General features: G+C 44.5%; 1 protein-coding gene across 1 annotated transcript; it reads right to left on the bottom strand.

The window, feature by feature from the left end:
- Nucleotides 1–898: 898 nt before the first annotated feature.
- Nucleotides 899–12,384, bottom strand: LOC306743276 (interleukin-17 receptor D; the record flags this gene model as incomplete). Its single annotated transcript, XM_079225781.1, has 12 exons — nucleotides 899–2,883; nucleotides 3,591–3,763; nucleotides 3,938–4,087; nucleotides 4,226–4,292; nucleotides 4,873–4,947; nucleotides 5,069–5,214; nucleotides 5,314–5,352; nucleotides 5,428–5,551; nucleotides 6,081–6,199; nucleotides 6,586–6,744; nucleotides 8,005–8,089; nucleotides 12,262–12,384. 12 exons carry the CDS (start codon nucleotides 12,382–12,384, stop codon nucleotides 2,332–2,334), a joined length of 1,812 nt encoding a protein of 603 aa, XP_079081907.1. The 3' UTR covers nucleotides 899–2,331.
- Between the last annotated feature and the right edge of the window lie 233 nt (nucleotides 12,385–12,617).

Here is a 12,617-nt window from a genome sequence, read left to right as displayed (position 1 = left end):
GAAGCTACCTATAAGCTACCCAGAAGCTACCTAGAAGCTACCTAGAAGCTACCCAGAAGCTACCTAGAAGCTACCTAGAAGCTACCTAGAAGCTACCCAGAAGCTACCTAGAAGCTACCCCGAAGCTACCCAGAAGCTACCTAGAAGCTACCCAGAAGCTACCTAGAAGCAACCCAGAAGCTACCTAGAAGCTACCTAGAAGCTACCCAGAAGCTACCCAGAAGCTACCCAGAAGCTACCTAGAAGCTACCCCGAAGCTACCTAGAAGCTACCCAGAAGCTACCTAGAAGCTACCTAGAAGCTACCTAGAAGCTACCCCGAAGCTACCTAGAAGCTACCCAGAAGCTACCTAGAAGCTACCCAGAAGCTACCTAGAAGCTACCCCGAAGCTACCTAGAAGCTACCCAGAAGCTACCTAGAAGCTACCCAGAAGCTACCTAGAAGCTACCTAGAAGCTACCCAGAAGCTACCCAGAAGCTACCCAGAAGCTACCCAGAAGCTACCCAGAAGCTACCTAGAAGCTACCCAGAAGCTACCTAGAAGCTACCCAGAAGCTACCCAGAAGCTACCCAGAAGCTACCTAGAATCTCAGGCCGAAGCCTGAGAAAAGGACTTGCTGGTGGATTTACTGATGACGCTTTTCGCACAGAGGTTTACGGGCATCTGGTGAGTGAACTGCTGGTTGTGTTACTGTTTTTACATCTGCAGTCATTTTTAATCATAAACAGACCACAGCACTGTTGTTGCTGCTGGTCGAGCCGAGGCTAGTGGGAGAGGGGAGAGAGCAAGTTTCTAACTTGAATAGAAGGTGACCTTATGAAATACTCGTTTATTAATTTACAAGCACTTATAAAAGAAAGATCATGCACCCTTTCATTTCTTTGTTTATTTTATTGGGGTGAAGATATCTTGAGATACAGGTATGAAGATCATTAATAACATTATCAAAAGAGTCGTATTATTAGTAGCTAATGCATTAATATTTATCTTATCTATCTCACATTGTTATGTTTGTATGAAGACGAGGCCGGGGAGCGTCAACAAAGTATATGTTCTTAATTCAGACTACAATAGCTGGCATGAAGTTGTGATAAGCTACAGATCGCCTAAGATTCTGTATGCTGATATGATATTAAATATTCCTGACTTGTTTTGGATGTCAGGCCAGGACTCTGGTGTCTCCTGGGGAATTTGGTCCTGTGCTGTATTTCTTGCAACTTTGTTTGGCGTTGAATTCAATAAAATGTAACATGATCCAGCGTCCTGTGAGATGCTTCAGCCCCAGTGATGTTGGGTGAACTTGAAGCTTTTCAAAGCTTCTACTCCTTTAAAAGTTAGGCTGGATAGATCAGACCCCGTTTTATTTCTGCCCAAAGTAACCTTTTTTGATTAGATAAACGATAGAAAACCCATATTCCTGAAAAATACAATAATAAAAAAAATAATAAATAAAAAATGACTTATTAATCCATTCCTAAGTATATGAGATAAGCACATACATAAATAAACTACAGGCGAGACTTTAATATGCACATATTAAACAATGAGAACTTCAAGGCAAACATTCTCACAGAAGAACTTCAATAACGAGTGTATGAGATAGTTAATAGTAAATATAGTGAATATACAGTATGTACGATGCTTATATTACAAATATACTTATTTTTACATGACATAGTGAGAAAACAAAGAGGAAATGTCCAGCTAGTGCATTGGTAAGGCTTCATTTCCCATTGAACACATAACTGGACATCCTTTTTGTATTTTTTACAAATCCTTCCAGTACGCACACATGTGGCATGTCAACTTTCTCCTACACTGGGTTGAGAACCACCTCAACCCAGGAGCTACTACCCATACAGCGGGCTCTGAGCGCGGAGATGTCAGAGTAGCTAACGGTGCTAAAGGCGCTAACATCAGTGCTGCCAGAGCTGACCTGGGAGGTAGGGAACCGTAGGGGCGGACGTTGAGCGTGATTCATGCATCAGTGACGTCACACCATCAGGCACGGCCCCTCGTTTCGGGGGAAATGGACAACTCCTGAGGAAGTTTAAGAATGCGCGGTGTATAAAAGATGCAAACGTTTCCCCGTCACGATTCCAAGTCAGGTCATGTCCGCGAGACCGTCTGAGCGGAAAAGTATAACCGATGTTTTTGCGCTTCAACGGCGTGGTTAACAACGGTAACCGCTGTAGGAGCGCTGTATGAGTGCTATGCGGCGATATGCTAGCCCGTATGACACACTCAGTATCCATGCATATGTTGGGTAACAAATAAAGTATTAGTATCGCTATCACCTTAAGAGTATATTGGTACAGGCGTCTTCATTTTCTAAACAACACCCGCAGAGTGACGCCTCTTTGCCGTCATTGCCAGCCGAGCCTCACAGATAGCCCACTGGAGAGCTGCTCCGGCTGGCAACTCAGTGTACCCTTCATCTGATATATGGTTTATCTTCAGGTAGCGCCCCGGCCCGTGCAGAGCCACTGTATGGAGGTGCGAGAAGAGCAGATGCAAGTCCCTGGTCAGTGTGTAGTGAGACACCAGCCTCAGCTCAGTGGGGATGTCCGCTTCATCGGAGTAATCAAAAATGGCCGCCATGTACTTGGACAGGTCCCGTCCCCAGGCTTTGGCTCGGTACACCTCCTCGCCGATAAGCTGGACAGCTGCGGCGGAGCTGAAGGCGTTGGACCCGAAGTGAAGCCCTCCATCTGCCTCCTCGTCTTCGGCGCCGCTGTCGTCACCATCTGGAGGCTTCGGCCTATGGCGGAGGCCCCGAGAGCAGATCACCAAGATGAAGTCGCTCTCCCGGATCTGCCGGCAGTGCCAGGCCATGGCTCCCTCCTCGGCCACGCTCAGAGAGTCCCAAAGGTCCATGCACACCTAGGGGGGGCAAAAAAATAAAGACTTACAACCATAGACTGTAAGAAGTGGACGTAGTCACCGTGACGTCCCCCATTGTTTTGTGGACTGCTGCTTTCAAGCCACAAGTCTGGCAATTTTGCCCTCTTGGATTGCGGCCGTTGCCATGTTGTTGTTTTTTGTAGCCTATGAACCAAAGTCACCATATTTGAATGTACAGGAGTGACGTAGAGACGCCCTATACGGCTCTGGTAGCAGCGATCTGCCAATCACAGTAAGCCCGCCCTAAAGCAAACCCTGCTTCATGGGCTGTTTGACTCTAAATGAACCATAATGTACGAAATGAACATCATGCTGTACTGAAGAAGACTTGAAACTAGAGATTGAGACATAAACTCATGTTTACTGAGGGAATAAATCAAGAGAGAAGTAGAGTCATTTTCTTATAGACTTCTATACAATCAGACTTCTTTTTACAACCGGAGGAGTCGCCCCCTGCTGGTCAGTAGAGAGAATGCACATTTTAAGACACTTCCACATCGGCTGCACTCGGCAGAACCGGAGGTTGCCGCCTGGTCCCAACAAAACGATCTAATAACATCAACAACATATTAAAGAATGAAAGGAATGAACAATATAGTATAGTAAGATCTGTTTTCTGGCTGTCCGTTTCAACTAAAAACAGAACACATGTAGCACAATGCATCATGAAATGTCGTGTCCACTACCTGAGTAGCCATGTGCTGTTGTATGAAGCCCCCCAACTGCATGATGGCTTTGACGTGTGCGGGGCCATCGCAGCTGCTGTAGCAGATCAGAAGACGAGGAGGGGTCAGCCTCTTACTGGGCAATGACATCACTTCCTCCTGAGTCCCGCTCTCCTGATGCTGCTTGATAACATCTGAATGGATGACAAACAGAAATCTGGTTGCTTGGTGATGACGAAGAGGAAAACACCGGAGGTAAAAAGAACGGGTTCTCTGTCAAATGGTGTAAAAAAAACAACAACGACGTATTCCGTTAGCTTTCATGAGACGCAAACAGGGGATTTTACACGAAGCACTTGTCTCTGCACCTGGTTCAATGTCAGGTTTCTTCATCCAGAGCTCAAGCCTCCGTCTGGTGAGAGCAGCCAATAAGCCAATAAGAAATATGGCTGCCCCAGCCAGGCATAGTGGAAGAATCAGAGCCAAGGAGGGAGTGGCCGAGAGTGGCGGGGAACCTCCTGAGGATGTGGGAGTTGTGATTACGTGACAATTCAGTGACAATGCCATTTTTGGGAAATGTGCTTATCTTTATATCTCCACAACAAAAAGATTGATACATGGTGAGGATTTGCAGCAACCAAAGCAACCTCCCCTACCTTTTTGAATTTTCAAAACCCGAACATTGAATGTTTTCCTCACTGCATCCACTTCGTCCGCTGCAATCTGTGACACGGAACATTTTTTATTATGGACCTTAGACGCTGTAGTTTGACAAAATGATCTTAAACCTGCATTTAATGGATTATCTTTGGCCACATTATCTTTTGTAACACAACACTGACTTTAATACCACCTGAAGTGCTAGCAAACGGGTAACGATTAATCCAGCAGATGCAAAGCAACAATAGTCTTTTGACGTTACGCTCGTCATTTTATCGATAGTTAACACAAACATTTTGATTAGTGCAGCTTTAGCTCAAGGTCCACTTCTGGCGCCGTCAACCATATCTCATAAAAGATGACATTGTGTCAACCGGGACATCACCATGACACTTGAGGAAACTCCATCCACTGATGAAGTCCATAAAATGTGGTGGAAAAATCCAGAAAAAAAAAAGTGGACCTTGAGTTAAGATTATTTTGTCGAAAACGAAATAATAAACACATGAATTGGCATAACTTATATAAAACATATACAGTATGACCAGTATTTTAACATCACATGTTTAATACAAGGCCCCCTGAGCTTTTGAAATAATATGCAAATAATGTCAAGCATTGATTAAGTTATAATTCATTTTACCTCGCAGGTGTAATTGGTTCCTTCTTCGAGGTCATTCAGCTGATAGCTGTGGTGAGTTTGGTTTTGGCTGGAATTCTAAGAAAATCAAATTCATACCAAATACAATTATTAGGTTCACGTGGTAATCAAAGTATGAATGCGGTGAACGGAGACAAAAGAGGCAAGTTATCAAGCTGCGAAAGTTGAAACCACTGACAGGTGTGATGCCTGTGTATTTCTTCATGCCGTTGGCGTAACACAGGGAGAAGTAGCCTCTGATGCCCAGGTTTGGGGGAGCCAGGTTAAAGGTCACAGTGATGGTGGTCCCTTCCTGCTGGACCTCAACATGTTTGGGGTACCAGTCTACAACAACCAGGCCGTGACATAATGGCAGATGTGTCAGCACAAGATGGCCTTGTTGTACCAGTTTAATTGGGAACAATGAGAAACATGTTATCTTACCCTTTTTGCACTGCTCAAGACCATTCTTCTCGGCACACGCTGTAAAACCACAAAGGACACGTTGTTATAGATCTGACGTTGTTCTGGCAATAGTCTCAGAGCTGGTTGTCTTACAGCGGGTGGAGAAGATCTTGCTGCGGTAAAACCTCTCCCACTCCTCAGGCACTGGCAGAGCTATGACGGTAACGGCATACTCGGACCCAAGGGAGAGGCCGGGGAAAGGGTCTGACTTGTACACCTGCAGAAAGCAGAGGAAACCGTGACCTTGGATTCATTCAAACCCGCAGCACACTTTTAAGATAAAATAAGATAATTCTGTAGTCGTCCCACAGGGGGGTAGTTGCAGGATTACTTGCAGGATTTGATCCGATAATGTGAGATGTAGTCTATAATGTGAGATATAGTCTATAATTCAACTATTTGGTCTCATTCGACTAAGATTTCCTTAGTTCGATTAGTGCTTTCGTTAAAGCCGTTTTCAAGGTATTCAACATCCTTGAGTGAAAATGGACAAATTACCGCGCCAATAAAATCGCAAAAAAAAAAAAATCATTCTTCAGGGGGATTCTTTTTTTTACGGCAGTGGGAAAGATTAAGAATCCACTCTGAATTCATATAAAAAAAATACGATTTTAGTGTTTAAAATGAGTGTTTAAATAGTGTTGAAAAATAGCTGTGAACATTCTTGTGCGTAAAAACAATGGGAACTCTTGTTTGTAGCAATGTGTGTGAAAAACAACATGCCAAGCAAGCGGGGCCCTACCTACCCTTTGAGCATGTGAAGCCGGGAGGGAGAGGTTTCGGTGGAAGAGAAAGAGCTGGCAGGCAACACTGGTCCCTCCCAGAGCCCGGAGGGACACCTGAAAGCCTCGCAGGAAGGCAATCCCTGCACAAACACACAAAACGGACAGAGTGAAATCTGACTACACGTCCTTCCAACAGGTCAAGTCACGGTCTATTGAGCTTTCGACATGAAAGTCTGTCACCTGTCAAAGCCCCAGTCATACAATGAATAATCAAAAGAGCTGTCGCTCACGCGTTGAAGCGTTCTCATGAATATTTTAGTTCCCTTTAGTGATAACTCATCTGACATGAATCTTGTCCGTGTCACCCTGACATGGGCAATTACATCGGGGGAGGCAACCAGTCTCCGACATGATAAATTACTTTAAAACTTTAAAACCAACCGAACCACCTCATGACGTCTGTGTAAAGACACGCTGCGCGTCAACGGCATGCATCAATTAGCTTTGTCGAGCCATAACAACACACCGTAGTAGCTGGGCTTCCAGGAGACAACAACGGTGTCCGACTTGGGCTCCAGCTCATTTCCAAACTCGACCTCGACATCATTCGGCGCTTGGACGTAGTGCTGACAGAGTTCTCGGTCTTCTTTTCCAAGCAACTCGAAACACGGCCAGGGAATGCAACCTGAGGAGGAAAGATAACTATGAAGACATTCAACGTCTCAGTATATCGAAAGCAAAAGTAGTCTGCAGCCATGCTAGCTGCTCTTTGAGGCTGTGCTTAGTTGCTACGGCCACAATCACAATGCTAACATGCTAATTCTTTAGCAGGAAACATTTACCTTGTTCAGTTACGTTTGCCTAGAGAATTAGCATGCTAACAATAGCTATTTAGAACTGTACACAAATTACAGCCTAGGCTGATATGAATGACTTTTTCTTAAAATATATAAATAGACAAGTGAATATTTTGACCTTGCTAGCGTGGCTCGATGAAACGTCTGGGGATCGTCAAAGTTGAATTTAAACAAAAGTCTGAACCAAAGGGGTGGAACGACCATATACGGACATTGCCATCCTGAGAGCTACACCGCTAGCTTGGCTAAAAATAATTGTGGGGTTGGTTAACTTTAATCCGTTGGACCAAATGTTGTTGATCTTTGCATACAAATAAAATACTAGCACGGACTAGTTGCCAATGCCAGCAGCAGGCGACAACCTCCTGATGTGAAAAGTGATGCCGATGCGGAAGGGACTTAAACTTGCATTCTTTCTACTGGCCATCAGGGGGCGACTCCTCTGGTTGCAAAAATAAGTCAGATTGTATAGAAGTCTACTTGACTCTACTTGTTTCTTGATTTATTCCCTCAGTAAACATTGTTTATGGTCTTAATCTCTAGTTTCAAGTCTTCTTCAATACAGCATGATGTTCATTTTGTAAATTATGGTCATTTAGAGTCAAACAGACCATAAAGTAGTATGAGTATGCTTTAAGGCGGGGCTACCTTGTAATTGACAGGTCGCTAGCTCGGCTTTGTCTTGATTTTGTATTCCTTTTTTTTTTTAGACAACTTTAACCGTTTCAGTGTATTTTCAGTTCATGAAATTGAATTGAACCTTTTTGGTCGCCTGGTCTTATTCGGCGTTTGGTTGTACTGAGCCCCACTCTCAAATTTCTGGTTGCAAAACAACTGCGATGGCGAAAATGCCAAAATCAAAGCTGCGCTCCGACTCGCATACTTTTAGCCTAGTTAGGTTAGCCTAGTGTTCAAATCCTACTATGAACTCGGGCAAACAACGGGGCATCTGCTCATCATGATGCGGCGAAGTGTCGCTTCAGGTTCAGGACATGAACAAAGAAAGCTCCTCAAAATCGTTTCCCTGCAGTCACAGATTGCAGATATTTCGGCTGCGAGTTCCAGTGCACCCGGTCGGAATCACTTACTTCCAAACCCTTTGATGGAGTTAAGACCCACAGCCGTCTTTACATCAGCTCTGGTTATTCTGCAGTATTCACACCCAGGTCCTCCCTGCAAAGGAGAAAGCAATAATTAATTCAGACTTCGGACTTTCAACAGCATTTTTTACCGATGCATTTTGTATGTTGTTTGCAAATCGTGCCAGTTTCAAGCCAGGTGAAGAGCCTAGAGGAGGGATTCCCAAAGTGTGGGGGTGCGCGAGCTGCCTCTAGGGGGTGCGTGAGAGGAAAAATGTAATGGTGGTCTAATGGTGTAATAATTCAAATTAAACATCATTTAAAAAAAATTAAGTAGGATTTTTTAATTATAAAAATTCCCTTTGTAAGATTTAAATTTAAAATTAAAAACGTACAATTTAATAAATAGATGCACTTCCGGTCCGGCCGCCAGACCGGACCGGAAGTGCATTTTACGTACACACTAGCTAGCTAGCACTAGCCTAGCTTGTGCACCTAACGTCATTTCATTCATTCAGCAACATCCATGAAAATATGTTAAACTGGCTGAAATCGGGGAAGCTGTCAGGTGGGACATCTGAAGCTATCAGTAATAAAAGAGGAGAGGGACAGAGAGAGAGGGAGGAACCGGAGGGAGAGAAACGGAGAGGTGCGTTGGGGAGAGACCGGGAGAAGAAATCGACCGGGAGTCGGAGAAAGAGGAGACGGAGCGGGAGCACAGAGGCCCATCGTGGAGTCAAGGTGAAACAAGAGGAAACGAGAGTGAGCATCAGACTGGGGGAAAAAAGAGGAAATATGATGACAATTATCTGGGTCTGGGCTTCACTTGGATTGGAATGCAGATTGCCCGAAGCCACAGTGCGTGTTGTGCAGTGAGGTTCTGGCTAACAGCTGTCTGAAGCCTCTTATTTGCGCCGCCACCTGAACACCAGCATGCCAGTGCAAGTCAGAAGCCCCTTACATTTTTTAGATCAAAATTGGAAGACTTACAAAACAGCCAAAAACAATTGCAGAATCATTCATGTGTTGGGTCTACACAAAACGCACTGCGGGCTTCATATCTGCTCAGTTACCGAATAGCAAGGAAGGGTCTACCTCACACAATCGGTGAAGACGTGTGCTGCCAGCTGCTAAAGAGATGCTGGAATGTATGATTGGAGAGAAAGAAGCTAAAAAGTTGGACATGATCCCGGTGTCCAACAACACTGATCGATGCTTTGTCCGAAGACATCCTGCAACGTTAGTCGGTCGCGTGAAGAAGAGAGAGTTTCACTCTCTGCAAGTAGACTTGACAGGCTGAGCCACCTGCGCTGCACGTGAACATCCTCATATGGACTCCTCCTTTATTATTTATATCCGTTTCTGAGCCTATGCATGTGCCACTCTTTGTTCTTTACGTGGCTTACTGTGTTTAAGTAAATACATGTGAAATGCAGTCTGCCTCTGAGCCTGTGCGCGTGTCCTCGCCATCCTTATTGCTCTTTAAAAGTGACGCCTTGTGTAACTGAAATGTATACAGCGGACTAAATCTTGTAACAAACGCCACGCGCGAGCAAACAGTTCTCGCATTGGTCCGATTTTATGCGGCTATAAATAGGCTCTGTTGCGTTTTTTTTGGGGGTTGCGTGAACCCGGTCGGGATGTAGAAGGGGGTGCGTGGCCTAAAATGGTTGGGAACCGCTGGCCTAGAGGAACCAAAATCCACACAGCAACAAAATATATATATATATATATATATATTATGCACACAGTCGTACGCATCAGCAAAAATAAGATAACTTTTTTATTTAAATTAAACATCACCTTTTATTCGATGCCCGATCAACATAGTTTTAGGACGGAGCACATTCTTGTTCAGCTGCCAAGAGGAAGGAGGACTGGACTGGAGGTAATAATGTGGAAAGAAAATACACTGCTATAGCCAAAGAGGAAATCATAAATTCACAGCAGAAAAACTACTAAACCATAAACTATCAAATAAAAGTAGAGTAGATTTTATACTAGATTGATAAATAGTATTACAGGTAAGTTTGAAAATATGTATTTTCGATTTAGGGGTGAAACTGTTTAAGACTCTTTAGTTTAAGACGTTGATCGGCGCCAAAAACATTAGCAGTCTTGTTTCTCGACTCATAAATAAGTGAATTCAACAAAGCATTTGAAGAGGGACAGACACACACTGGTCTGAGCTCTCGGTTTACATCCATCAGTAAGACCTCATGATTAATAGAGGTGAAGCCTCAGGAGACAACGACCGGCAGGAAAGTAAATGCTAGCTAGCGATCCCGATTTGTTGTTTGACCGAATGACGAGAGCTGTTTGGAGCACATTGACGCTTTGAAGCCTCTTATCCTCCCTTTCACAGCAGCCATTTGACATGTCATTGCAGGGTAAACAGGTGTATTTAACAATATTAATTAAGACTCTGTTCCATTTAGGTTTGGATCAAAAGCACCATCGTTTACCCTGCAATGACGGGTCAGCTGCTATGCCACAAGGCTGGGCTGCGTTCAAGCGTCACATGCCAACATGGTAAGCACAATGGGAAATTCAGAATGCACTGCTTAGTTTGTGGATTTTGTGAGAAACGCCGTGCCATATACCACATTAGCAAGAATCTTTAAATTATTTCACTTTGCTTTTTTCCCCCTTAGGTTTTCCACAGTCTTTTCGTCTGTGTGCGGTTAAAGAAACTTGAACCCCACAGGAATGTCCTGTAGGAGTCAAGTACAGACCCAAAAAAAGGTTCTTTGGTTACGGGGACATATAGACCATTGTAATGACAATACTGACCTTTTTTTTATATAATAAATTGTTTTTGAATTGTAATGCTCTACAGCTTTTGTGGTTCAAATTCACATTATCAGGTTTCTGTTGGAACAACTGTCGTAACCTGAACCAAAGCAAAAGGCAAGAACCACAAACCAGAACATGATTCAGTAATGTCAAACTGTTTGAGGAAGGAAACCTTTCATCTAACAGAGTAAATATTATTAATAGACATGTATATTGCCGACTCGCCCTGCAGGTTATGAGATGCCATAGCATACCATTAGCATACCTTTAACCAAGTGACAGATGAAGAAGATTAAAGAGGCAGATATACTGCCGTAGGCGACAGAGAGTGTGTGTGTGTGTGTGTGTGTGTGGTTGATAGTCAGGTTGGGTACTAACTGTCAGAAAGGATAGTAGCCTGATTGCAGGCTTGCACGCAAGCCGAGAACACAAAAAACATTCTTAGCGTGTAGGGCGCAAACGAGTACCTCTCCCCGCGTGGGTGGTACTCTCAACTAACACGACATGCACGGACGGGTGGGTCTGAAGCAAAGGGATCTCCTCACATGTGTGCACCATCTACGAGGGGAAACATGTATATACACACACACAAAATGATGACTGGAAAAGGCTTTTAATATAAAACTCGTTCATAGAAATCTGATGTGCGACCAACATCAGATTTCAACCTCATGTACTTTTCTTCATCCGTTTTCTTCCCATGAACGCAAAGATGAATTATGAGATCGTGAAAGAGGTTTCTTCTGCTCTGCAACGCTCGTGGTCCTTCAGAGTTATCCCTTGGGGGGCCCTGACCCCTAGGTTGGAAACCACTGCTTTGGGTTATGAACGAGTTGACCAAAGAGTTTGTCCTCCCTCTTTCGCTCTCCCTTTGTGTTATTGGAATAAATCGGGTAAAACGTTCCGACAAGTCAAATGAAAGTTTTGAAGATGGTCTCAGAAAGCGCGGCTCTATAAATGGTCACATGAGTCGATGTATGATCTGTATGATGATGCACTTGTTATCGCTTTCAGGTTTCTGGTTACAATTTAAACTGCCGAGTTGGAGCAAAGACAATCTGAGGCTCGCGTTCGTCGGGACCACAAGCAAATTACCCATTTATGTATTTATCAAAAGTATTGCGCAAGACACCGGTTGACAGACAATAATAACACAAATCAGCCGGGAACGCCACAAATGGATCCACTCCGTTAAGTCACTAACCTTTAGAGCACAAACAAAGTCCTAGCTGTCTGAGCAGGACGGCGGATCAGAGAAATATGTCCACAGCTGGAGGCGAAGACGCGCAGTCTCAGAAAGTAGAATACACCTGGACCGCGCTGTAATTATTTATTATTAGCAGTATAACATTTACCCGGATCGTGGCTGCAAGAGAAGACGCAGTCTGCCCGTGTCAGCGCTGTAACACGAAACTTACACTTAAGAGTAAGTACACAGCAGGGAGGGGGAGGGAGGATTATCCAGTTTACCTGTCGCACACAGTCCAGACCGCAGTCCTGGGGAGTGATGATGGCGGCAGGGACGTTATCCTCAGCCCGGATCGGCTGACCCAGTGCCAAGAGCTGGTACAAAACGAGAGTCGTCCTCCACATGCTGCTACAGCCAGCGTGGTGCGCTCCAACCGGAAGCACCAAACCTCTTAAAGCCCCGACCGACCCACCCACCCACCCACAAACATACCAAGTGGACTAGAAGCCACACAGCCGGTGGCGAAAAGGTGAACTCTAGAGTCGGTGTGTGAGAGCGAGTGATATAAACCTGGGAGGAAGCAGAAGAGACGATGAGGGGAGTGGTGTCTTCAGGCTATGGGTGGTATTTAAGCCGG

The sequence above is a fragment of the Taurulus bubalis genome, assembly GCF_910589615.1.
Source record: "Taurulus bubalis genome assembly, chromosome: 11".
In the NCBI taxonomy this organism is placed as follows: domain Eukaryota; kingdom Metazoa; phylum Chordata; class Actinopteri; order Perciformes; family Cottidae; genus Taurulus; species Taurulus bubalis.
Note: the sequence above shows the minus strand (reverse complement) of the source record. Positions and strands in the feature narration are given on the sequence as shown.